Here is a 27294-nt window from a genome sequence, read left to right as displayed (position 1 = left end):
TATGATATGTCTCATAGTTTAACTGTTTAATTCCAACTTTATTTGTGAATTCAATAGTAAATATAATATGAATCATCCTAACAATATGATTTGGTTTGGATGGTATCTTCAATGTTAGAGTATCTGGTAGTATACTAGTATATATAGTATACTCTGGTAGTTTCTATCTGTGTGGAATCTTCTACACACCACTGTAAGTATAAAGAGTGTGGTTGTATTATATTTTGCAAGCACATTAATGATATTTATATTTAATTATATTTTATGTAATCTTGTTTTATCCCTAATCACTTTAAAGGTAATTATTTATATGATTTTATGGTATATTTTATATACATATAATTTTCAATCTATTTTATATAACGTTCTATACAGATACACAAATATTAATTGTAATTTTAGTGACTTGAAAGGTATATACATTTTTCGCATATTTAATATTTAATATTTAATACTTACCAATTCGATGTACTAATTTTATCTGCTAGTTGTTTCTTAAATGTCTTCTTTCATTACGTTAATGATATTTTCTACAGTAATTTTCTGTTCGTTGCAGATTCTGTGATGGCTCATTTTCAGATTCAGCAGTAATCGGCGCAGAAAGTTCGATTTCGCTTCATCTATAAGTAAAGAATCTGGAGTTCAAATTTACTTGAAGTAAGTGAATTAATTAAATTATGAATTTCTAATGTGTGAATACAAATATTCTTCCAATTATGCACATATTTCGGAATTGCTTCCATCTTTTTTTTTATTTGTCGATAAAATTATTTTTATATCCAAACAATTTTCTACCCACGTTTCAGTTTTTAAATTATATTTATAAAAACATAGATCTGCATAAAAGATATCTGCAGTCTATCACTTCTATCCAGGTATATTATATTTATAATGGTTCTAAATCTAAAATTGTTATTCTTTGATCCTATATCGATTTCAAAACTGTTCTAGAATCGATTTCCGTATCGATTTCACACTAAACGAAACGATTTTTTGCAAAATCGTTGTGAAAAAGAGATAATTATATAGTTATAAATTATAAATTAAATTATATGTAAAGCGTAACTTATAGCATAACTAATATTCGTTGATACAAATACTTCCTTTGAAACAGCAAAGTCTTTGTCTTACCTTGCCAAATGGTTTTTATATGTTTACCATTTCTTATAACGACCGTCTTATTTGACTCAAATGCTACGCGGTATCAATATCGTATTGTGCTACAGATATACAAAAATGTCCTCTAAATTTCTAATCATTTCGAAGAAAGCATTTTTCTGTACATATTAGCAAAAATTTTTCATGTTATAAGATAAATCATATAAAATACATTTTACAATATTGTATAGTATAATTTAATATTTATAGGATTGATTTCCATTTATAAATATTATCATAGTTTACGATAATTTGCAACCACTGTTGTTAGGAAATTCTTGAAACTAATTCGTTTATAATGTACTCTTTGAAACTATACAACTTTTATTTGTTTAATTTTTATGCTACGAAACTAATCTTTTTCTCATTTTTTTTAATTTAATGATTTAAAGGTGCATTATGTATCATACTTTTGAAAATAAGAATTGAGTAGCAAACATTTCTTTTATTTTTAATTATATTTCAAACTAGAAAAATAGTGACTTACCCTTTCATCCTCTTAACTTCATATGAACTATAAAATATTTGAATGTTATCAAAATTCTTGAGTACAAAAGTCGGTTAAAACAAAATGTATCACGCATGACTGTGAAGATGCGACAATGGTGCCCTCGTACGATTATTTAGCAGCGAATAGTAGCGTCGTATTGTAAAAAGCACTACAGTGTTATGATATTTCATAAGAGAAAGAGAAGTTATAACTGTCGTACTCGATTATTGAACAAATAAATTTCTCGGTGAAATAGATTGGATCAAAGTGTATGTTTTAGTTGAAAGAAACGTGATAAATGTAAACAAAGTTTCATTGAAGTTGATTACATTAAGTAAGTGTCAAACAACCAATTAGTTAAGAAAAGTTAGAATAATTGGTATAATTTTTATATTACAGTTATGTCAGATTTTTCTATAAATGACCTCATGTCATGTCATATGTTTCATAAAATGTTTAATAAGTATTTTTCTGTGAATATGGTTCTTGTTTACTTAAATTATTCTATATTACTTGTTGTTATTGATAAAAGTATAATATTTATAAGCAGTATAAAATTGAAAGAATAATATTAATACCACTGCAATATAAAAGCATAAATTGATATGAATTTTATCAATTTATATTCAAGACTTTGGAATATTCCAACTTTCAGTTTGCTTTGTATATGTTGTATATGATAACTATGTAATTATAGATTATGGATATGCTAAACTAAGCAAATAACTATCCCACGCTAAATTTTGTTTCCCTTTAACAAAATTATATGCTAACTTATGTTATAGATTTTGACTTTGTAAAAGATATTTACTTTATTGATAAAAATTCCATTATTGTTTATTAATATGGAAGCTGAATCCTCAAAACACATATGTAAAATACAAGCTGTTAATCGCGCCCGTAAAATACCAAGTGTAAATTACTTATGGGATAAATCTACAGCAGTATATGGTCGTGTAAAAGATACAAATGTATTTGTACATTGGGCATTTAACGCTATGGAGAACATAGTTAATACCATGGTTGAAAAGTCATTGCCAGTTGCTAAATTAATAGAAAAGCCTATTTGTACACTTGATAAGACATTATGTCAAGGAATTGATTATGTAGAAGTAAAATTACCCATAATAAAAGAAGAACCAAAGCAGGTTATATATATTTTAATATGTAGTTATATTCATAGTCTTTTCTTCATAAAACCTACTTTTTCATGTTGTATTAATTATTTTAGATAATAAACCGGACTAAATCTCTTGTATCAGAACGTCTTAGACCAGCTGTTAAAACATTCACAGATTTAAAAAAGGGAACCAAACATAGAGTTAAAGTTATAAAGTTACACACTTATTACAAAGTTCATTATTTAAGAATGTATAGTTGGCAGCAGGCAGATAGAGTTATGTCGACTGAAACAGGAATTAGTATTTTAAAAACTGTTGACAGTACCACTGATTTCGTTGAATTAATATTGGATAAATACTTACCTATTCCTTCTGATGATATTCACAATAAAGGAACTGGTAAAATAGTACTTATAATATACTAAATATTATAAAATATATGATATAATATAGTATTATTAGTAAGAATATTAGCATTATTAACATTATCCTGTAATTAAAAATTATTGTTCATCCTTTGTAGAAAAGTTATGCAATGAAGATGCCAAACTTCATCACACTGTTGGGAGATTAAGTGAATTTAGTTCTCGTACTTCAAAACGTATTTACTTTGCTTTAATGGAATTGCAACATATTTATAGAATGGAAATTCGTTTGTTGATATCAGATATTATATGTATACTCTTATTATTCAAATACATACTGCATGGTGTGTAATATATATATGTATGCATGTATGTATATATGTATATATATATACCACATACTGTATATGAAAATATGCAGTATATTTAAAATTGCACTTAAGCATTGTTGTGTACTTATAATAGTTTACAATAAAATATCAAATAATTCTATGATATATTAATCCAGGTATGCCTGAATCTTTATTATAATGTTTTCTGAAATAATATCCCTTCCACTTTTTCTTTCTTTATCTTTATTTGGTATTTAAATTTCTATTTTTTTATTCTTTATGTTACATGAGAAAAATAATTTTTAAATAATACGTGTGCGTTTTTTACGATAAGATGTTGTATGTGACATCGAGTTGAGTTTAATGACCTATGATAGTATGACCTGAAGTAATCTTAAGCAGTAAGATATCAATGTTGAGTCATTTCTGGATTCTGCTTACATTGCATATATAACGCTTTAATGCGTTGCAAATTTATATGATTGTTTCGATTGAAATTCGAAAGTGTTGTCTAGTGACGTAGAAATAAGAATAAATTTTCTTCAGTTCATATTCCACTTTTTCATTTTATGACGATATTTTCTAAAATTCTATCATTTTTATGAGAAGCCTTTTAATTCAACAGACTTCAATAAAGTGTGAAGTTCTAACTATTGATCGCAATTTTTAAGTATACTGGCAATTGAAACGGTTATTATACGAGTATTGGTACTGATATTGAAACGAATATTGGTACTGATTATTTTGATTAATTTTACTTTTAGTAAAAGATAGGAAAGTCATTGATATCTTATTATTTAAGACCGCTTTTACATTGGGGTTTGATATATAAAACCCCATTACATTACAAACAATCAAATTACATTTGAGGTTTGATATATAAAAAATAAATTTTAATATGCAAATGAATATTAATTTTGTAATCATATATACTCATACTCATATTTTTTTTATTTTCAATAATAGTTGGAGTAATTTAAATTTACATGCTCATTGTAAATGAAAGAGTCATATGTAATTATGAGAATCATTTATTTAATTTGTAAACATCTTATACGTTTTAAATTGTGTATTGTGTGAAAAATTATTACATAAATTATATAGTTTTGAGAAGGTCAACATTCGGCATCTTTTATTCAAACAAGTTGTTTTATGTCAAAATATGATATGAAAGGCACGAGTCATAAAATATTAATTTTCTAGAAAAGTTTTAATGCAAATTTAATATCTAATATTCAATATTTGATAAATCTTTTTAAATGGAATTTGAAAACAAATATAAATTTTGTATTTTTAGCGTTGCTATGTATCGAGACTGATACGAACGTATGCACAGCCAAGGTTTTCGAATAAGAAGTTTCGAATTTCTAATAAGTACAGACGATCTAACATCTGATTAACATCGATAATCACTAGAAAACGTGAACTGTAAACCAATCGATATTTGATTAACATCGACTGTTACTAAGAACGAAGTCAATCTCGTCGAATATTGTTTTTAAGACTAATATTGCCAACAAAATCTAATATTGTTACGACAATATTAATGTAAAATATGATGGCCTATATATATCACAGTAGCATCAAGAAGATGGTTTTTATCGACATGCGGAATTTTGATTAAATACTGAAAGTTTTCAACTGTTTCACGAATCTCCAATTGACCAGATCTATTTAAATCCCTTATTTATCTAATTAATCCTATCTAAATAATTATAATTAATCCATTTAGTATTCCTTATCGTATATATGCTACTTATATACGATATAAGTAGAAAAATCAAAGAAATACTAAATTTTTATGGAAATTTAAATATTGCCGATCTTTGAGCAGTTATAACTTCTTGAAAAGTAGGCTCCTTTTGAAAATTAAAGTCTGCTTTGTACGTAATAGAACCTTCCTGAGTTCATTTTATATTAAAAAATGGGGAAGAAAGGTGAGACTGGATTCTTTTTCTTAATTTTACAAAATCAAGCAACTCAGCCATAGAACCTTGCTGAGTTTATCTTATATTAAAAAATGGGGAAAAGCGAAGTTGAATTTTTTTCTCAATTTTACAAAATCAAATAACCCTACGAAATTTAACCCTTTGTACTCCGCGTGTTTATCTACCATTGCCTACTAGCCACTCCGGCACATGTATGCAGCGGAGCGTCTAATACGATCCATCATGATAATATTTAAATTAATTTATTAGTGATATTAACGACAAACGCAAATATTTGTTGGGTATTTGTTGGGTATTATTTGTATAATATAACAATTACATATTATACATATTGTTATCCTCTCGCATGTGTAGATGTTCATCCGCCGAAAATGTATATATGAAGCATCGTTGTATGTTCAATATTCGATGTATTGTCTTGCTTAGGTCTTTGAAAGCATAAGCTAGCAAAAGCATAACCTAAGCAAATATTGTTGCAACAAACTTTTTATAGCTTAGTTTACGAGTTAGAAGGGCATCCATATTTATAAAATCTGGTCCTTTATGTTCAATGATAAGTGTCTTATTATTTTGCAATTATTATTTTGCATTATAATTTCACATTGTATACTGCAATGCTCCTGTTTATTCGGACATCCATTGGTCGTAGATATATACATCGATTATCAGTATTCGGTGAACTGTCTTACCTAGGTCTCTGAAGGCTTATGCACTTTCTTAGCGGTGTCTTAGAAAATGACATCCTGTTTCCACGATTCTTTATCGTTCCTGAGATGCAGACACCATGATGTCTAACGAAGAACGGTATAGGTGTCTAATTCCATGCATAAATCGGTTATAAATTCTTCGATTTCGAAGCAGTCTTCTTCGGATAGTGCAGGTTCACGTATCTACACATCCGTCAGGCTTTTCGTGTACGTGACACTTTCTTTAGTCTAGTTTCTGAATTAGAATCACGCTCATATTTCTGGCGATTGTTTGTTGGTGTTCGATGATAATATGATAAATATCTTTGGCTTTCAATCGTTTAATACCCAACAACTAATCTTGGTCTCATTGAATTGTCCGCTTTAATTCTTGTGGAGCAGCAAATCAGACGGATTCATCTTTTGGTGACAACTCTGCTTATCCTTACAAAGAAATAATATATTAGTGAAATAATTTTATTCAATCGAAATCAGGTTCTTTTGAACTATAATCAGGTTTTTTGATTGACAGACATTCAATCTCAACTAATACAGTTGTCAAACTTTCCCTACCTTAGTTTTGCGAGTTAGAATCGTTCTCATATTTCTGGCGACCGTTTATTTTTTATTCGACGATAATCGTTTTCGTCAATCGTTCAGTTAATATTCCTTAGTTAATTTTCCAACTGGTTCAAACTATGGTTTACATGTTCCCATGTCTCTAATAACCTTGGCCCTACTGTAATCAATGCAGCTAACTGTTCATAGTCTCGTTTACAAGGTAAAATCGCTTCTTTCTTTTTTTTGTGACCGTGTTCTTGGTATTGAATGATACGCGTTTTCGTCAGTCGTTCGTTTAATATTCATTTATTAATTTTATTACTGTTGAAAGTATGACTTTGGAAGTAGAATTTACACGTTTCTACAGGTTTGTTATTTTAGACGGGGGAAGCACATTTCTGAAGAGTGGAGATAGAAGAGATTCACTTTTTGATTACGAAGGTCCCATCTGTTCGAAAAATAGAAAAAATGTTTTCTGGAAAGAATCCTAGCGATGTATAATTTGAGTTCCGATTTTTCATGTCCTATGTTATCTTGTTTGGACTCGGATGCTTTCTCAAACCTCGTCTGATATTGTTTCCGATTTGAAATTTAACATGGAATTTTGTTTCGAGTTTTCTCTCGTAGTAATAATGTCGCGTTCTCCAGAGTTCGGGATTTCAGTGACCCGTGTTGTTTGGAGTTGCTAGTAGATAGTAACAAAATATGATTGGTGTACAAAGATTAAGTATGCAAAGACAATTAAAGTAAATTGCATCTGGAACACATTTCTCCCCATTTTTTAATTATCCAGCTGGCTACGTAAAGAATCGCAGAACATTATCAGAATATAGAATTATCAATTATCACAATATGACAGTTTCATTTAAACCCCCTGAATAATGATAATCCTATTAAACACGTATTACATTCGGAATCTTCAAGTAGAAATAACTGCAATTTTATCTACAATTATATGTAATGATGGGTTTGTTCAGGAACATGGAATAATCAAGCGTTTATGATATTGCCGATCGGGCCCGAAGAGGGGTCTAGACCAAAAAAACTTGAAGAGCCGACAACGTCATGAACCATTCGGCAAAAGAAGCAAATTGTTACCCTTCACTCCCTCGTTGAGTAATTAATAGCGGGGCAAAGGGGAGATTACGGGTCTTCTTGGGGATCTACGCAGTTTATGACCAGATACTAAAGGTCAGTCGTCAAAAACAGTTATTTTTCGCTTTACGAAAATCAAAGGTCATGGTCTAACCAACGGACACAACATAATGATCGATATTCTGTATCATATCCACAAAGGGCAATCCCTTATTAACCATGCATTCAAAAGCTAATATAGTCCACATTGTGATAAACCTCCTGGTTTATACCTACTTTCGAATATTTGGACGCGTACAGAGTTTGCTCAAAAATGTGACTAGATGTTGCGATTATTTTGAATATTACAAAAGCAGTCAAACACTCATTTAACACATTTTATTTTAAAATTCTGTATTGTCTTGGGATATAATGTAAATTTATTCCCTTGTTTCGTTAAATCAATCCTCAACCAATCGGTGAGAATAAGGTGGTAAGAAAAAAATTCAATGATAGAAATGCTAAAAATCGGTTCATGTGACCGAAGTCGCGCAATATGAAAATTGAACGTGGGTACGGCGAAATAAACCCTACATTGGATATTTGAATAAATAAATATGCATCATCGAGAAGAATGAGCGAGACGAAAAATTTTTATTCTATATTTTCGACTTCTTTTTTCGCGTAGAATCACTCCCTTCCCTCTTGTACCACCAGTTACTAACCACCCTGTATATTGGGTTGTCCGGAAAGTGTCTTTCTTTCAAAGAGACGTCTTTTTCAACGACGCATCTTTATACAAACATAAAACCTAATCTGTCGAACATTGTGATCTTTAGTTTGATAAAACAAAACGGATCATAGGTAATTCGATAAAATAATATAAAACGGAAAATGTGCATCCATTATTTCCTTATAGAACGAAAGAAACTTTTCGGACGATCTAATAGTTTCGTATTGCCATAAACGGAGAAAATTCGAACTTTCTAAGTAACGTAAACTAAAACTCGAAATTCGTTAAAGTAAAATTGAGGAAAAATCAAATATTGTGCATAGTAACTTTCTAAATTTTTATGTACAATGTTCGTCGTAATAATATCAACGATAGAATATAATCAGAAGAGTACGCGTGCGATAAATTCGATCGTGCGTTTAAAAAGAAATAAATGAAAATTTCAATAAGAACGTAGTTGGCGATTTAATAGAATTTCAATAGAATTTCAATAATGGACAAGAATTTCGTTATTTGTCCGGTAACGTCGTTGTGTCCATTTTCGTAAAAGCCAGATTACGATTGCACGTTTTTCTCGATTCGAAGCTTCGTCGAGTTTAATCCGGCGACCGGTTTAGGCTACAGTATGTTTCAAATTTCCAGCCCTTTGTATGCAGAAAAATCATTCGGCCCGATGAACCGCGTGAAATGTAGAAGTTCACTGATTCAGCGAACGAAAATAAATCGCATGTAATATTAAATCGATATCGTCGACCTGAGGGCGAACTTTCTCTTTGGAATCTCGTATCTTGGACACGTCGAATCAAACTTTCGAAATTCGATATTTCCACCGATTCAATGCTACTCGTATGACTGATATTTGTCGATACACCCCGGTACACGTGTAACGACATTTGCGACTTCGACGCAAGGAAAATCCGTCTCGTAAAATGTGCGCTAGCCTGTGCTGAACTGGTGAATGATTGCCACGTTAGAACGAAGTAGCTTCAATAAATAATTGATATGCAGCGACATAAAGAAAGTAGTGGCAAAGTAAAAATTTTAATGTAAATCTTTCGATGGATTCAAAGGCGTAATAAAAGAAGGTAATAAAAAGATTTCGAAGCAGAACTAGATTATTTGAAATTCTCCGACGAAAATGCTACGATAGAAGGTCCTTTAGTGCGGAAATTACGTTACAGAATTTTTTTACAGAATGGAAAGAACACAATGTAGTTATTGATTTTGAAGAACGTTCCATAAAATATTGAGTTACTTAAGCTGCTTATATTTTGATTTTTGTAAATAAGCAAACGCGTATTGTTTATCATTTTATTGTTAACTTATTTATTCCATCTTTTCTATTATTCGTTATTTAATATTAAAAATTACACTTATTTTCTTAAAGTTGATTCATATAATTATCATGCTTTCCTTTATGAATTAATTGAATGTTAACGCGTCGCGTAATTTATAAGTATTAAGAAAAATCGTTTATTCGAGTACATTATTCACCTGGTGTAATGTCACTCAATTAAGAAGCACGAAAGAATATATTCTTGTTCGATTTATCACGAAAAATAAAATCTTGCACGTGTGTACAAGCTGTTGGTTTCATCCAAAAACTACGACGCATGGGATAGAGAAACAGATATATATGCAAATGCACGTAATATATAAGAGAAAAACGTATGTACGAGTCCATAAATCGAAGTACGAACTGAAAAGGGAAATTTAAATTTTATCGAAAATTCTACTTCTAATCGACGTCTGCGTAAGATACGAGGACTAGCTGTTGGCGAGATACGGAAGCAATTTGTAGGTTCGAAGGGGAATATCGAGAAACTGGTGGAATACGCGAAGCTGTCGCCAAATTTTAACGTCTAATAACTTCCAATGGCTGTCTGATATCCGCACGGTAACACTTCCAACGAAATAACGAGAGCGATTCGCAAAAGAAAATATCGACTCGCAACATTCGCTCTGGGCACGTGCTGCGTGAGCGCGTCTGCGTAATCCGTTTTTAACGGGCGAAAAAGTCAGTGTTATTGCTAAAGCGAACGTACTAGGAAAAAAGTAGCGAAGCGTAGAACTTTAAAAATAAAACAACATTTTTCCACGTTATATTCCTTCTGATATTTACGAAGCCTTCGTGTGCCAAAAGAATCTGACATTCTAATGTGACGATAAACAGGAAATCTTTTAAGCAAAAAGAAAAGAAAAATACATATATCTCGAGTTCTCATTGGGATTAGGGGCGTGTAACGAATCTTCATTTGGATTAACCATTGTTGTTATACGATATGGATGATATTTACTGGTACCGATATGATTACAGTACCGATATGGTACAGAGTTTGACAAGTAACCGTGGCAATTAGATACTCGAGGTGCCAATGACAATGATCTTAGGTTCAATAACGAATCCACGGTCAAAGGGATAACAAATACGTCTTCTTCCAAAGTCTAAGTCGTACTGAGCTTACTTGTCCACAATTCAAGTGTAACTCAACTTACTTGTCTACGATATAAGTAGAACTCAACTTACTTGTCTACAGTATAAGTAGAACTCCCTCAGTCCAAATGGAACTGCACTTATATACTCGTCTCTGTACCCCTCGGGTCAACTATATTTTTAAGGAGATCTATACAATTACTCCATAGCTTTGTTAGGTAAAAACGTCCATGCCATGACCGTGGCTACGTTTAGCGACCAGTTGTGTCACTTCGAGCCCAAGCCTACTGTCATAAATCTCGGCTAAACATAGTCGGATTAAATCATAAACAACTACTTCTGAGTTTTATTATTTAAGTGCAGCTATAATAAAAAGTCTAGACTAAAGTATTGGGGGTCTTCCCAAAAATTCCAAAAGAAAGGCCCCGATGTCCTTTTATCTCCAACATGTATATAGGAGAAATAAAATAGTATAGTAATTTATTAATTGCACACTAAATTAGTATTAAATTCCATACGATATTTTCAAAGATCTTGTATCTTTGAATCTATCAGATTTGTTTTTAGATACAAAAGAAAATTAATAAAAATGTGACTTATTTTTATTCATTCTTTTGTACTGTTCGATCGTTCTCCACTATGATACGGTTTCAACGAAGAAACGTTTTATTTATGTTCAAGTGAGAGTTTTCTAAATCAAGATAAGAAGACAATGGTACAGCCCGAATGTGAATGTGGCAAACTATGGCGAGCCTCAAATCGTCATAGAGAAAAGCACATCGGGCGAAGAGGAAGAGGAAGGGCGAAGGAACGAGTCGCCTTCGCGTTGCATGGATCCCGATTCGACACTCTTAAATCCTCATCTATTGTCTCCCTGGCGAGAGGTCAGGAAACGCTCTCTACCGACTCCGCAATGTACTTCCGGGATAACCGCATCACAGGTACTGTCTGATGGTCATATCTAGAAGAACATACTTGCTTACGGGCCACATCCCCTTTCTTGATAATGTACTTTTAGTGTATCCTGTTAGCTTAACAAAACATAACGTTGTCCAACGTTTGCATAATATATTTAAAGAAAAAGATTGATCGTACCTTCTGATCTGAAAAAATAGCTCTGTTTATACATTATACATTATACATGTGTATGGGAATTAACTAGTGTCTATATAGTTTCACACTGACAAAATAGTTTCGAGTTACTTGAAAATAGTTGCTTGATTCAAGCAACTGTACGCGTTAACAAAATAGTTCCATCTTACTTGAAAATAGTTGCTTGATTCAAGCAACTGTACGCGTTAACAAAATAGCTTCAAGTTATTTGAAAATACTTGCTTCACTCAACTGCACACATTAATAAAATAGTTTCAAGTTACTTGAAATTAGTTGCTTGATTCAGGTAACTTGACCAATCTGAATCATCATAAAAACTTGGAAGGATATTTCAGGCAAAATTACAGGTTCACATTGGCAAAATGATTTTAACTTACTTGAAAATAGTTGCTTGATTCAAGCAACTGTACACGTTAACAAAATAGTTTCAAGTAACTTGAAATTAGTTGCTTGATTCAGGTAACTTGACCAGTCTGAATCATCATAAAAACTTGGAAGGATATTTCAAGCAAAATTACAGATTCACATTGGTAAAATAATAGGTTCACATTGACAAAATGGTTTCGAATTGCTTGAATTCAAATCGTTTGACGAAGCAACATGACTAATCTGAATAGTTTAATTGTCATCTTTATCCAAGACTCGCATAGTCAATCGAGCCATTCGGAAATCACATTGACCAACTCCAAAATTGAAAAGTAGAGAAAAGTAATTACAGGTATCGCAAGTGGTGAGACAATATGCGATAAAAGTGAAAAGATGAGCGTGGCGTTAAGCTCTAAGGAACTAGAGGTTTTGTGAGAATCAATCGTGTACTTGGACGATGAAATTGCGAAATTATGAGATTGTCCAAAGATGAAGTTGGTCAATTTGACTTTCGCCAGGCTCGATCGTCACTACGACAGTTCTCGCGTATCGAAACTATCTTGATGTTTGTGTCGACAGGTGAGACGAATGAGCGATCGTGGCGGAGAACGATCAGGACTGTTACGCCGCGCAACACATCCGCAGTCCATCCCGCGCGGCGTGACAGCCAACGGTCTACGTGCCGTCCTTCGAACCTTCCATAGGCCTAAGGACCCACCATAAAGTGAAATCCTAACTGCATTGTTCGCACACATGGTTTGAGTCAATCTGACTGCCAGAAAAGACTTTCTAATTCCAGAAGTGTTTTCAGCTGGTTCTTTAGAAGGGTCCTTGGGTTTATTACGTGCTCTTAAGAATTGCAGAGAAAGCAGGTAGTGGCCTAACGAAAAAGGCGGAGATCTCCCTAACGGAAAATCCGAGTCTCCCCATAAACAATGTCGCCTAGGACAAGTTAGTAGGAGGCTTTTTCCTCCTATCTTCCTTCCCAACATTGGTCATAACCAATCAGCATCGCGGATCATTGCCCTCACTTTCCTAACTGAAAATGTAAGCAACGAATCCGCGTTCTTCGGTCAAAGGGCACACCCATACCGAGCTTTCCTCCGCATTCACATTAGAATAAAACTTTAGAGTTTGATCGTCTCTCACGGTGTCTAGAGTTCCTGCATTTCCTATAACTCTCACCGTTCCTACCTCTCCAAAGTTTGATCGTCTCTCACGGTGCCTAGAGTTCCTGCATTTCCTACAACTCTCACCGTTCCTACCTCTCTAAGAGTTTGATCGTCTCTCACGGTGTCTAGAGTTCCCATAATCCCTATAACTCTCACCGTTCCTATATCTTTCAGAGTTCCTTCATCATTTCTCAAGGTGCCTACACGGCCTAGAGTCTCCTAAGGCTCTCACATTATCCAGAACTCCGACAGTTCCTATAACTCTCAAGGGCCTAGAGCGCCTAAAGCTCTCCTTCTCTCGTCCAAGACTAACCCTTCTCTCGTTATCTGTATCTTAATCAACGGCGTTACTACTTTGTGTGATTGTATAAAGTGTTGGAAATATACATTATTATAACTCAGTGACTACCAGTGTTATACCGCATCAACCACCCCGATTATCCTAACCGAAATACGGGGATCGAACTATTCGTGGTGTCGATTATTCTAATCGTAACGGGAATTTACGACTCCCGTTGACGCGTATTCTAACGACCGCGTCTCCCCGCGATAGCTCGAAAATACAAGGACCATCGCCGAGGGAAGCTACTTTCCTGTCCACCCTCTCTCAAACATCGGCTCCTCAGCTAGGTGGCCGAAGACATTCGGTCGTTACGATTGAAAGAGTGTCACCGACTTTGTTTGGCCGTAATCGTCGCGAATCAATCGCCGGTTTTCCTTTTGAAGTCGTGACCAGAATATTGCCGAGTCGTCGAGACCCAGAGTCTAGAATGTCCGCACCACCGAGCGGTAGAGGAAGTACGCACAATGTTCAGCTGGACATTATGGACGACATCGCAGACCTAAAAGCGAGGAAGGTAAGGATCTTTCGTTTATTTTAGCCGCTCTATCTCCGCTAGTTTGCAGACTAAGAAAAACCGAGTTTAAAGTTGACGAACTTCTATACGATCGTGCGAAGTTAAGATTTGAAAGAACCAAATATTCGTTGCTCTCCAGGTATACAATTTTCATCGTATTATTTATTATTTTATTCTTTGTAACTTATAATTATTTACACATCATATCGTTCTTTATAACAATGTACGCATACGTGGATTCATCAATTACTTTTTTTTTCTTCTTTTTTAGATGGAGTTAGAACAATTATTAATTAGGCGAAAATTAACAGTTAAAATTACGGACGAATCGAGTCGCTATGGTTTTCATTCCTTGTTCGTCAGGAGCTTCCTCGCTAAGGAAGCACGTCTTCGTCGGTGAAGCTTATAGCATGGTCGCGAAGAAGCTTATTTTTCAATTGGAATCATAAATTATTAAGCAATAACATAGAAATTTGCTTCATCCCGCGCTCAATCGCCAGGGACGTGTCGTAAACTCGGTATCTCCGCAGGGTAATTTGGAATTATATTACAGCGGTACAAGTTGCCGAACATCCTCACCCGCAGAGATATCGTGATCTTCTCGGAAAACTAACATCTCGTGTTAGTTCAAGTAGCGTCCCATCTTTGCCAGTAGAAGGCGCGCCAAGAGCACGTGAAAGGCTGGTCATGACACTCGCGGCATTCACACCTCGAACACAGAAAAAGATACTTGTCAACGTTCAAGCGGTTCAGATATTGTTCAACTTTCGCGCGACACAACCGTTGTTCAAACTTGGAACGCTACAGGCATTTTTCAACTCTGTTACGAGCAAACTTATACATATTCATTGAAGACATACGAAAGAATGAACAGATAATTTCTGATTCTAAACATTTGTATTGTTTCTTCTTCCGCTTTGAAATCCTCTACAAACGCCTTTTATAGTCGTTCAACTTTTCAGCTCACAGAAAAGAACATTACGCGTATTCCTAGCAATCGCTCAAAGACTCGAACGTGTGCTTCGATAAAGCTCGCTTAACTTTCATCGACACATCGATAACTTTGCGTTCCAAGATGTTATTACGCCCTAGAATCCCTAACATAATTTTAGAACCAGAATTTCTGTGCAAAACAATTCCATCGCTTTGTCACGCTTAACGGCTCAATCATCGAAACATGTATCATAATGCACGAATTATGATAAAAAAGAAACTGTCTTTCGAATAAAAGCAATCCGTTTGCCAGGTGCGCTTAAGGATGTACAGGACGTCGACGGAGCAAGTGTACGAAATACAGCCGCTGGAGGGTAACAGTTCTGCTCAACGTTACACTGAACAGCCGAAACAACGATTCTTTGAAATGCCTACTCTGTCGGTTTCGCCGACGTCTTCTCTCCGAAAGCGCGTCTCGGAACTGCCAAGAGCCGCGAGTGCATCCGTTTCCGGTGCTGCGGGCATTGTCTGCTCCAATACGGATCTGATATCGATCCTAAGCTCGGTAGGGTCTTCCGCAACGGAAATCAACCGATGCGACGAGGAAGCGCCGAGTTCGCGGGACGATAGCAGATCAAACTGGCCCGGAAAAACGACCGACCGTTCCAACGGAGCTAAAAGTGAGCTTAGGTCTGGTTTAAGTCTTAGATTCGATAAATTGAAGGTAGTGAAGGCGGTGAAGAAAATGTTCGGTAAAAAGTCTCCTAATAGCGAGGTCAACGACAAAGTTGTATGGGACAACACTAGTGGAACCAAAGTGGACGCTCAGGTAAGCTGTATTTCTCGTTACGATATCGTTTCTTGTTTAAGAGCCATCGTAGGTGAAAGGAGGAATGAAAAAGAAAATCGTAAATCGTAAAATCTCTTCCAGAGAATGCACTTTATCGTAAAAATTAATAAAGTCAACAACAACGTGAAATTAAATAATTGTTGTTTGATATTCTGTATTATCGATATAGGTGAAACGTGGAGAAGATAATTTGCAATCATTGCGGACAATATCGCAGTGACATTATTATCAATCGGTAATATTAAAGATAAAATTCATATGGGATGAAAACAGAGCGTCAAAAGTGGTTATTTTTCGATCTTCTTACGAAGGGAAAATTCCTGCAAAATGTTTAAGAACGGCTCTCAACAAGGAATAAAAAATGTTATTACAGTTCCATTTTCGTGTTCGTTTTTTTTTCTACATGATCCATGTGAAATAATTCTTCAGATGCTCTGCTGGTAAATGAATCGACGTTTGTAATAGAGGAAATATGAAGTACAGCGAGATCGTTGTTGGCTATTGTTCTACACCGACATCGACAAAATAATTCTTCGGCAACTCTATTGATAAATCAATTGTAGTTTGAAATCAAACGAATCTGAAGTACCATCAGTTTGTTGCTACGAGAACAATAGCCACCAACGATCTCGCAGTAATTCGGATTCGTTCGATTTTAAACTTCAATTGTTTTACCGACAGAATCTCTGAATAATTATTTTGCTGGTAAATTCTGCTGGTATATCGATTAGAGTTTGGAATCGAGCAAATACGAAGTACAAGATGGCTATTGTTCTCACGTAGCAACAGTCTGATAGTATTTCAGATTCGCTTGATTTCAAACTTAGTTCCCTTGGTTTAATTACTGATTTATCAGCTGGATCAAAATTTAAAGAAAATGAAGATCAAGTGTAGCGCGTAAGTTTGACCTCTGCTTAATTTTTTCATCTCTACACTCATCTTTTTCAACTTCCATGTCACATTTCGTATAAATGCTAATAATTCTTTCTTTTTTTTTGATAAATTCTCTTAAACGTCGCACAAGAATTTTTCGTTCGCGAGGAGGTGCAAAAATGGCCACTTTTTGACTTAGGTCAAAATTTGCAAATTTGGGGTTAGCCCCAACTTAACCACACTTTTAATCCAACATGAATTTTATTTTAATATTACTGATCTCTGATGGTGGATCTGCGATACTGTACTTAATGATTGTAAACTATCTTATCGACTTCTCATCTATATTAATAATATAGGAATATTAAATAACAGTTAAATACTTAAATATATGTTATTTGATTTGTTTTAGAACGAAGCTCATTCTCTGGAGTGAAACTTTTAGTTTCTCTTTCTTACGCGATAAAGGAGAGGTGCAAGGATTTAAATATTTATAACATTATGACCTTTATTCTTTAAGCATGAAAATATTTTAAATACAAGCATATAAATATTACATATAAATATTTCTATTTACATATACATCAAGTAAATTTACATATACATTTTCATCTTGGTAAAAAGAGCATGTAAGTTATCGTATTTACTATTACGTATTTTAACGCGAAATCTCGTTTCATAAAAATTTTCATTCAAATACGTAAACACATAATATTCATAAATTTATAAGAACAATTTTGTCCGTAGGTATTTGGTAGCGCGATTGAGAAGATGTTAACGGCGCAGAAGGGAAACGATACGGAGATACCGAGGGCTTCCGGGTCGAGCGGAAAGCCCTCGGTATCTCCGAACAAACCAATGTCAGGTAAAGTGACAAATTGGTTTTGAAATAGCAAGAATCAAAAGCAGACGGAATTCAGCGAACCGTCTCTCTGTTCTTCCCTAAAGGACCTATTCAAGAAGTAATGGGGAAGAACAAATGCTAATAAATGTTAAGTGTCTCTAGTTTAATTAACACTTCTTTATCTAAGAATTTCTTCCCTAAAAGACCTATTCATTATGTAATGTAGAAGCACAAATACTAATAAATGCTAAGTTTCTCTCGTTTAATTAACACTTATTTATTTAAGAATTTATTCAGAGATTAACACGACCTAATAGATGACTGACAATCTGGTGTAATTCAAATTAACGAGCTATACTTTCCTTGTACTTTCTTATTGCTATACCTCTACAATATTCTTTTATCGTATCTGTCGATTTTAATCTCACACAAATATCTAATAAATGTGTATACAGTAGTTGACGAAAATATTAGATAGAAGATTTTTGCGAATATATATTATGTGTGTTGGTGTTTTTCTTCACTTCACTTCAATGTAACGAGACGTGTCTATCATGATTACACCGGTAAAAATTGAGACTAATTTGGAAATATATATATGGAAGCTAGAAGATGCTTATTGCAGACGTACACATAGCAAAAAACTAATGTACAATGTAAAGAGTATTTTTAAACATATGATTGATTAGGGGTAAAAATGCTCCTACTAAAAATATTGTGACTTATTTATACAATACATAATTAACTGTCCAAATACCGATGGTAATCAATAAGCATCTTATAATTCCTATTTACATTTGTTTCAAAAGTTTCTTTCGTTTCATAAGGAAATAATAGATGCACGACACTTTTTGTTTTATATTATTTTATCGATTTATGTATGATCTATTTTGTAATAATAGAACAAAACGAAAGAAACTTTTGAGACAGCCTAATGCATCTTGAAATTCATGAAAAGCTTCAACAAAATATTCATGGAAAGTTTCTGTAAGCGTCCGAGTAGTTTCGTGAGCCGTTATATGTATAATAATTCGTTACAATGTTAGCGATAGCTTGGAAAGTGAACTATTTTTATTATACATCTTTTTACTTTCCATATTACGCTCATAGATACTCTAAAACGCCGCGATACTAACTCTTATCTATCATGTTTACGAATGCCTATAATTTGTGAAACCGCTTCTGATTTTACGGAAATTTTGCAGTTGCTTGATGAATGAAACAGATTTGTTAAGAGAATCACATGTTATAGATACCTGAACTGTGATTTATTTAATATATCTTTTCTGATTTGTTATCCTGCAACATTTCCATGTTTTACGAAGCTTTAAATTACATTTCACAAGTTTATTTTCCTTAAGCTAAAGACGATGCTCGTGAAATATTTATTTCTGAAGTAAAAAGTAAAAATATAGCTTACATATTGCTTGTATTTAATCATGTATTACGATTAATCCTGTTGCGATACTCGTATATTTCAGTCAGGCTCTGGTTTTAGTAAACAAGAAAGATTTATAATATCTTAAGAGGATGTTTAGCATGAAATCATGCTAATAAGAAGTTTTTCATGTTTTTCTTCAGACTTAAAATATTTTTTAATGTTGTGAAAAAATTGGGTTGAAAATGAATAAAATGGTGCAACAGGGTATTTAAACAAACTAATATCTCTTATATGAATAAGTCGAGTGATATGCTGTAAATTACTTTCACAAAAAGACACCCATTTTTATTATTGTTTTCTAAACAAAATTCAATATGATTTGTTATACCTGCAATAGGAAGTTTCTTTAACTAACATTTAGTTATCGATCCTATTTTTATTGAAGTTTAACAATACTGTTCAATGTTAATAATTATTAATTTATAAGTGAAGGGTAATTCCAACGAAGAAAGATATCATTTGCAAACAAATAGTTTCAGATAAAATCAGCATTGGTACTGTAAATTTAAGATATTATAAATCTAATATGTATTGTATCGCAAAGCGGGATTCATGATGAAAAATTAAATATAAAAGTCCATGAAATTTCGCAAATTTAAACATCTCAATTGATACAGCTTTAATAAATGTGGACAAAAGTTTTGTCTATCTCTATATTTAAATAACGCATGATATTTAATTCTACAGTATAATTAAACAAAGATTCGAAGCTGAAAATTTCGAAATATAATTGAACAATATATCGTACAATAAATGTTATATGATGTTCTGTAAAGGAGAATTGCATTTTTATGAAGAGGATCAAAGATAAAAGAGATTTTTGTTGAACGATACGACCGTTTCGAAATTCCATTTTGATCTTGTGTATGTATAGTGTATCTCGTACAAAAGATATTACAACAAGCGTCCAGTGATAATGTGAAACATTAATCAAAATTTCTAATCTCGAGTGTTTCAAGTCCCAGAACTCATCTTAATAAATATAAGAAGGACAGATTAAATTCAATTTGATTTTTCTAATTTTCTCGTTAATAATTAAATATGAGCATCAATCAATCAATAGTTCATAATGCACGGTATAATGCGTGTATAACATTCATCTGATTTCAATTAACTTACGTTTAAGCAAAATAATTATTCGAACTAGTTTATCATTCACATTATTACACATTTTAATTGTATATATATCTAGTACAACATAGAAAGGATGTTTTAGGATTATGAGCATTCATTTAATTTTTAAGAAGAACGATAAGATTCAATACATGTACACAATAGTTAAAAATATGAAATCCAGTCGCTTTTACATTAAGTACCATTTCCTCGTAAATGAACATACAAAAGATAAATGTCAATAACTATAAATGCCTGTTTAATGTTTCTTTTTTGTTACGATTATATATGTAAAATTAGTTCTTGTAATGAATACTGCTTATAGGAATAAGGATTATTTTTCACTTGAAATAAGTTTGCTTTGATATTTTAAATGACTGAATAAAATGCGGACAAAATATTTTAACCATACACGTAAAGATTCAAGTACGTTACATACAATAACTATAAGAATATATTTTTAAAAACGTAAGAATTTGTACTTTAGATAGCAATGCGTTTAAAAGTTATTTTATGAATTCACTTTATTAATTACTGATTTAAAATCTCCAGCATTTCGCTTTTCTCGATATCACTGCTAAAGCTTTTCCTACCTCGAATAACGACGCAAAGCTTCGTATGAATCGTATCTATCCTGTTACTTGATACGCGAATTTAATTCACGGTAGCCTCAGTGATGTTTCTTCCCTGTGCGAGTTGAAAATGATTATCAGAAATGCATATATATATATATAAATGTACGGACATCAACGTCCGAGACGTTCGTCCATGCCAAACGGTAACGCGTACGGGAAACATTTGTTCAAAATGACTTTGACTTTAGCTATATTTTCAAATTGGAATTAGCTAATGGTCGTTCGCTTTGTAAATGATTATTTCTTTTTCTTCTTTTTGCCTGCAGATTAAGCCCTCCCTGTTTGACGGTTTAAATTTATTAAATTAAATTTATTAAACCGAATATATATATATTCGTTTGTATTACGATTACTCTCATACTCTATGTATGGTATTATCATATCGACGCTATCAGTTCTTACAGTATCACGATCAGAGTCAATTTTAGAATAGAAGAAGCAATTAACGGCGGATCGCAAAGTAAGAAGCTTATAACATAATTGGCAAGGAAGTCGGTAAATCGATCAACCAATCACCTACATCCAACCGTCTAACGAAAGATGAAAAGCCATCGCGATAACGATCCTTCTCACCTGCAGGATTTTCCGGATTCACAGACACGAAGCTCGAATTATTCCTGATCGACCACCACTTTTCGTTTTTCGGCTGAAACATCACATGCTGGCCATTCGTCAGCGGCTGAACGAAGAACGATCTCTGCCCGATCAACATCAAGGCGTACACTTCTTCTTCGCATATCGTCACGACGACGAAGGAACTCGCGTCTCCTTCCAAGCTGCCTTGTCGAAGATCGCAGTTCGCCTTGGCGTTACGTCGCTCGGACTTGGTTTTACCCTGGCGCACCCAATTCACGGTGAAATTCGACGACAGTATCGATCGATCGCTGGCCATGGTCCTTAAGGTCCAGTTGCTGATCTCGAGGAACACCGGCTCTTGGTGGAGATACTCGCGCCAAGTTTCTCGGTCTTCGTGGGTCGATCTTCTGTTCCGCGCGCTCTCATTCGGGATCACTCGAGGGTAAACGATCTCGTACTCCTGCAAGCTTTGCAGAAAGTCGCTCATTCGCGACTTAGTAGCGATCGTGCCGAGCAGCCACGTGGCGAGGAGAAAACTGGGAAGTTTCGATCGCGTCATGTCTCGCGCGCTTTGATCGAAATTTCAATAGGATTTTCTGGCTACCCAAAACTCGCCAGGCATGCTCGTTCACTCGCAGACGTAGTTATCGCGATGAAAGCAGCTAGTTCGCAGACCCGATATTCTCATTTCATTTCGCCGGTTCGTAACGCGTTCGAAACGCCGTGTCATATAGACGCGGATGCGACGATACTCTCGCGATCTAACATTTTCAATGTCTCGCGCTTTATCACGTAGCTCGCGCGGAAGTAATACGAAGGTGAATCGTTGGTTTTAATACACAGGGTGTTGTTTAATCGATCGCATAATGGAGAAGGGAACGATTCTACGGTACGCCAGAGATAAAATGAAATCATAGAATGCAGTGGTTTTGTAGGTAGTGCTTTATCGAAAAGATTAACCGTGAATATTTGCTCGACCTATTTATACCAAATTGATACAGAGCGACGAGTTTCGAACGACGAATCTTTCTCAATTTCCTTCGATCATCGTCTCTAGGCGTACGAAACTGCCTCGTTGAATTCGAACGTTTCTCGATTTCCTTCCACGTCTTTCAATTTCTTCTTTTTTCAATCGCCGTTCGCCTTCTCAAAGCTGTCTTCGAACAGAATTCTTAGAACGACTTCCAATTCCTTTCGATTCGTCCAATCGTTTAGCTTTACGAAACTGTTTCGCTAAACTCCTTTTTCCACTGTACTTGCGTATCGTAACAAACTCGTCGGCGATAACTCGCGTCGATTAACGATTCACCACCAGTAAAGTAACCGGGAATGCAGCAAACTAGTAGTCGGTAGAACGAAGCGGAACGTAAGTGGAGCGAGCGATAAGAGCGATCGCGACAATCGCACGCCTCGCCGTGCGATTCCCACGCGAACGAATCATCAAATTCGAGCCAAAGATTCACACTAACTCGAAGATTCGCGCCAGTATTTCCCACGCGCGCGTCACAGAAATTCGAACGACTTTCGCGAAAAGGACGGAAGGATAATTTCGGGTCGATAGCGATACCTCCGGACAGAAGGTTTCGACGAAAAAGTAGAGTAGACGCGACGAAGGAGCGTCGTGCAGCAACTGGTGGCCAATTTATTCACCACGTGCCGTAGGAATTTAATTTTCTTTCGCGCAAGAACGATTCACCATCGGAGAAAGTAGAATATAATTAATTTCGATCTCGTGTCGATCGCGACGTTCCGGATGGAACGTTTCGCCGAAGAGGTGGAATAAACGCGACGAAGGAGCGTCGGGCAGCAACCGGTGGCCAATTTTTCCACCACGTGGCACCACGTGGAAATTTAAACGTTTCCCATGAAAATGATGCACCATCGGTGAAAGTAAAATACGATAATTAATCGGTCGTCGAGTCGAACGTGATATTCCGGATAAAATTTTTCGATGAAAAAAGTGGAGTAAACGCGACGAACGAGCTTCGTGCTACGACTGGCAGCCACATGGACGGATGAACGCGGCTGGAAACGCACGCGATTGCAGCGGCGAATTGTGCGTAAGAGTAAGCGCGAACGCGAGACTGGAAAAAGCACCAGCGCTTACCGCCCACTGAAGTTCTAATAATGGCAGCTTTATGTGCAATCACAGAGAAACGAGGATGCTGGCGAACGCATTGTTCGACCCCGACCGAGACGATTTAACAAGGGCCGAGGATTTCATCTTGAACGTTGCTCTCGACCCCACCAGAATTCTTCGCTTTCCCTTGAACCGCGAACTCGAGAATATCGTATTCAGTAAGGCGACGAATCTAATGAACGGGAATTAGATCTGTTCCGACAGCTTCCTTTGCCTGGATGAAAGAATAAGTACGAGAGATAAATTATGTCAGATAATGCACAGTGACTGGCAGAAAAGTCATATCTACTTACGTGTATGAATTCTAAGTAAAATTTATATTAAACATTTCTTTTTTTGCCTATTACACACTTTTTTTTCTATTCTACGATATATGTCACACGTTTACTCGTCTCGTCGATTAGAATTCACTTTTATAAAATTACAGCATTTCTTCTTCAAATTTTCTTCGGGGCTTTCGATATTTGCGATGCTCAGTGCGTGGTGGCTGTGCAGCTACAGCTAACAATATCTTGTATATCAGTATCTTTTATAATCTTATACAGTGGCTGTGAAAAGGTATTTATATGCGTTAGGTTGTCCCAAAAGTTTCTTTAGTTTTATAAGGAAATATAATGTTATTATTATTGAATTCTGTATGAATAAAATAAAATGGATTCTATTACTACAAAATAGATCATACATAATTCAATACAATAATATGATACAAAAAATGTACATTTATTATTTCCTCACAAAACGAAAGAAACTTTTATGCCAACCTAATGCTAATACTTACGTATCTCTATCTTTTTCAATTTTTTTTCATCAGCCGTTACATTTCACTTTCAACTAGTGTCAATAGTTCGTAGTCATACGATAGTACTATCAAGTGACGCGAAATTTATCTGTCCATCTGCATAGTGGATGGTTTTCGACCAGTGACTTTAAGCGATTTTCCACTTTCTTCATATTTTTGCTTAGATTCCGCTTCGCATAAAAAGATTCACACGTATCGATATGAAAATTATTGGAAGATATTCTAGCAACTTGCAAGAGTATTCAAGAATTTTTGAGCACACTTTTTAAAACACGAGAACGTAAACAGATATTGCATGATCCTAAACGATCCAGCGTGTAAATGTCGGTAAGGCTTTTGCAGACAGAGGACAATTAATATGCTTTCAATTAATATAATTGATTAACACGCTGGGATAAACACAATAATAGAAATAATACAGAAATACTTTTTGTAGCCACTGTAAGTAGCTGTTGGGTACAGTATTGTTCAAAAGTAGACAGTCGCTCGATTACTTTTGGCAAAATGTACTTTACTCGCAAGATTATGCGTAAATGGACTGCAAAATTTCATAACAGTTAAACGTAAAACGAGCAATAGCCTACGTTTTGTAAAATGGTTTATCGAAATTAGGAGATAAAGAATTTCAGATAAGTAAGAGTGTAAAAAAGAAGAGAAAGATGGTTTTAATATTAATTTTAAAAATATTAAAAGGGACATTTCTGATTTTCTTATCCGTTGATAAATTGTTGTTTGAATAATTGCTTCTTGGAATAAAAAATATTTCTTTCCATTTTATTTGCGTTTTACACGACGAGATGAATGGCAACGAACGAGATGCAAAATGAGAGATGCTTAGCATCGAGGCATTACGCGTGGGCGATAGATTAGTATGACTCTTCAGAAAGAAATTACATTACGCTTAACGACGATCGTTATTCTTTCCTGGAATGGTTTTATTCCCTCTTAACAAGGCGATGTCGTCTCACGTTTTCTACGAAAAACAAAAAATTCCATTCTTTGCCTTAGTTTTCATTATATGCTATCGCACGATAAATCATATCCCTTTGTTCACGGATGTGGAAATTTAATTAAAACCGATTCCTAGAAATATGCGTTTTCCATTGGAACAAAACCCTATATCCCGTTAGAACCTTCCAGGAATTCAAGAACTTTGTAATTTTCCGTTTGACGATGTCGGATCTACATTCAACCTAAGCTCTCTCGATTTCTACGAAAATGATAACACGCAAATTTCCAGGATGCTGTTGAAAGAACAGAATGCACGAGTATAAACTGAATGCTTTCATTTAGGCAGTGTAATTACGTTAATTGGTTACAGCTGTAAACGCGCTGGTATAAACTATATAGTTTAAGCGATTTAGTAGATACCTGATCTCGCGTTTCCCTGTTTCCAGCGAAATTTTAGTATTATAAACGGAATGCGGATGTTTGTGCGTTTGAGAGAAATGTGGGTGTGTATAAACGTCCAGGTTGTACACTCTTGTTTACGAGTATCGAAAAATATGCCGATCGTTAAAATTGTTCGCTTCCTGCAAAATAATCAAAATAATTGGAAACCAATCGGAGGATACTTAAAAATTAAAGTAAAATAAAAAGAAAATTAAGGTATAATTAATAAAAGAATATTGTACAGAGATCGTACGAAGGAATTTAAATAAAAGTTGTGTACAATTTTCTAATGTTATGTGTCCACGAGAAAATTCCCATTCTATTGGGTTTTCTCAAAAGTTTCTTTCGTTTTATAAGGAAGTGACAGATGCGCATCATTTTTTGTTTTACATTATGATCCATTTTGTTCTATTAGTAGAAAACGGATCATACAAAATTCAATAAAATAATATAAAAGAAAAAATGTTGTGCATCTATTATTTTCTTATAAAACAGACAGAGACTTTTGGAACAACCTAATATGTTTCTCATTGACATCCTTGGGAATTAAGTAGAGGATAATGGAAAAATGGAAATCGATAAAAAGTATTTATTATTATATCGAGATTAATGAGTTTTTTTTTTTTTTTAGAAAAGTTTGTTACTTTATACAATTTATTGGTAGTGTATTGCTATAACAATTTTTCTAAAATTTACAATTTAAATTATATTTGTTCGTTGAACGATCGAGTAATAACTTAGCAGTGTTTTAAATCTCATTCTCGTAGATTTGATTGTATTTGTAATTATTATAATTATGAGCATCGTATTCTTAAGAACATCCCCTTTTTATATTATCAATTGTTCTTTGATTTATCGACATCATTAGAACGAGAACATCATTATTATTTTCTTATTTCTGAGCTTCGTATTATCGATATCGTCGTAATTTTATTGACTTATTAATCAATATTCATCGTAATATTATTATGAAACACATAAGGAATGAAACTCCATGTATACATTTACAAAATGAAAACAGCATTTTCATTGGTAATGCGACAAATCTTATGTATCGTGTTGTTGTGTAATATTACAGTGTATGTTACAATGTACGTATAAACGCGTTAATGGAACCAATTATTCTCATCGGCGACTAAAATGATTCACGATCGTGTGTTACTTCGTCTGCAATGTCAGGACGGATATATGATAATTGTTAATGTAATTTGTAATACCAAAGCTAGAAACAGATCGATCCCTCTTATCGTCAAGTCGTTCGCAGCACCGGTACCGATATTGCAAAAC

The 27294-nt window shown here is 34.3% G+C and overlaps 3 protein-coding genes and 2 long non-coding RNA genes across 6 annotated transcripts in view; 3 read left to right on the top strand and 2 right to left on the bottom strand.

The window, feature by feature from the left end:
* LOC126920156 (cilia- and flagella-associated protein 45-like) overlaps positions 1 to 578 on the bottom strand; it is a 35812-nt gene extending 35234 nt beyond the window's left edge. The window contains exon 1 of the mRNA XM_050730144.1: positions 460 to 578. The gene's annotated coding sequence lies outside the window, so the exon portion shown is untranslated. The remainder of the gene's footprint in view (positions 1 to 459) is intronic.
* On the top strand, positions 192 to 8352 carry LOC126920192 (uncharacterized). The gene is made up of 3 exons (XR_007711905.1): positions 192 to 298; positions 557 to 657; positions 7640 to 8352. It is a non-coding gene; the product is annotated as an uncharacterized LOC126920192 (long non-coding RNA).
* LOC126920174 (lipid storage droplets surface-binding protein 2-like) lies at positions 1795 to 3631 on the top strand. Of its 2 annotated transcripts, none has more exons than XM_050730182.1 (4): positions 1795 to 1982; positions 2434 to 2796; positions 2880 to 3176; positions 3293 to 3422. In XM_050730182.1, the coding sequence occupies exons 2-4, from the start codon at positions 2494 to 2496 to the stop codon at positions 3341 to 3343; spliced, it is 651 nt and encodes a 216-aa protein (XP_050586139.1). In that variant the 5' UTR covers positions 1795 to 1982; positions 2434 to 2493; the 3' UTR covers positions 3344 to 3422. The 2 variants fall into 2 exon arrangements, with proteins under 2 accessions (XP_050586139.1, XP_050586138.1); XM_050730181.1 differs by having other exon boundaries at positions 1800 to 1982; positions 2880 to 3168; positions 3293 to 3631.
* A 3959-nt stretch (positions 8353 to 12311) lies between the features above and the next one.
* Positions 12312 to 18177, top strand: LOC126920082 (uncharacterized). Its single transcript, XM_050730009.1, has 3 exons — positions 12312 to 14411; positions 15658 to 16173; positions 17815 to 18177. Exons 1-3 carry the CDS (start codon positions 14325 to 14327, stop codon positions 17953 to 17955), a joined length of 744 nt encoding a protein of 247 aa, XP_050585966.1. The 5' UTR covers positions 12312 to 14324; the 3' UTR covers positions 17956 to 18177.
* A 5336-nt stretch (positions 18178 to 23513) lies between these two features.
* LOC126920190 (uncharacterized) lies at positions 23514 to 25699 on the bottom strand. The gene is made up of 2 exons (XR_007711903.1): positions 24110 to 25699; positions 23514 to 24030 (listed from the first exon to the last, which is right to left on the bottom strand). It is a non-coding gene; the product is annotated as an uncharacterized LOC126920190 (long non-coding RNA).
* Between the last annotated feature and the right edge of the window lie 1595 nt (positions 25700 to 27294).

The sequence above is a fragment of the Bombus affinis genome, chromosome 9 (genome assembly GCF_024516045.1).
Source record: "Bombus affinis isolate iyBomAffi1 chromosome 9, iyBomAffi1.2, whole genome shotgun sequence".
Lineage (NCBI taxonomy): Eukaryota > Metazoa > Arthropoda > Insecta > Hymenoptera > Apidae > Bombus > Bombus affinis.
The sequence above is the reverse complement of the archived record's forward strand: the minus strand, read 5'-3'. Positions and strand labels throughout refer to the sequence as shown.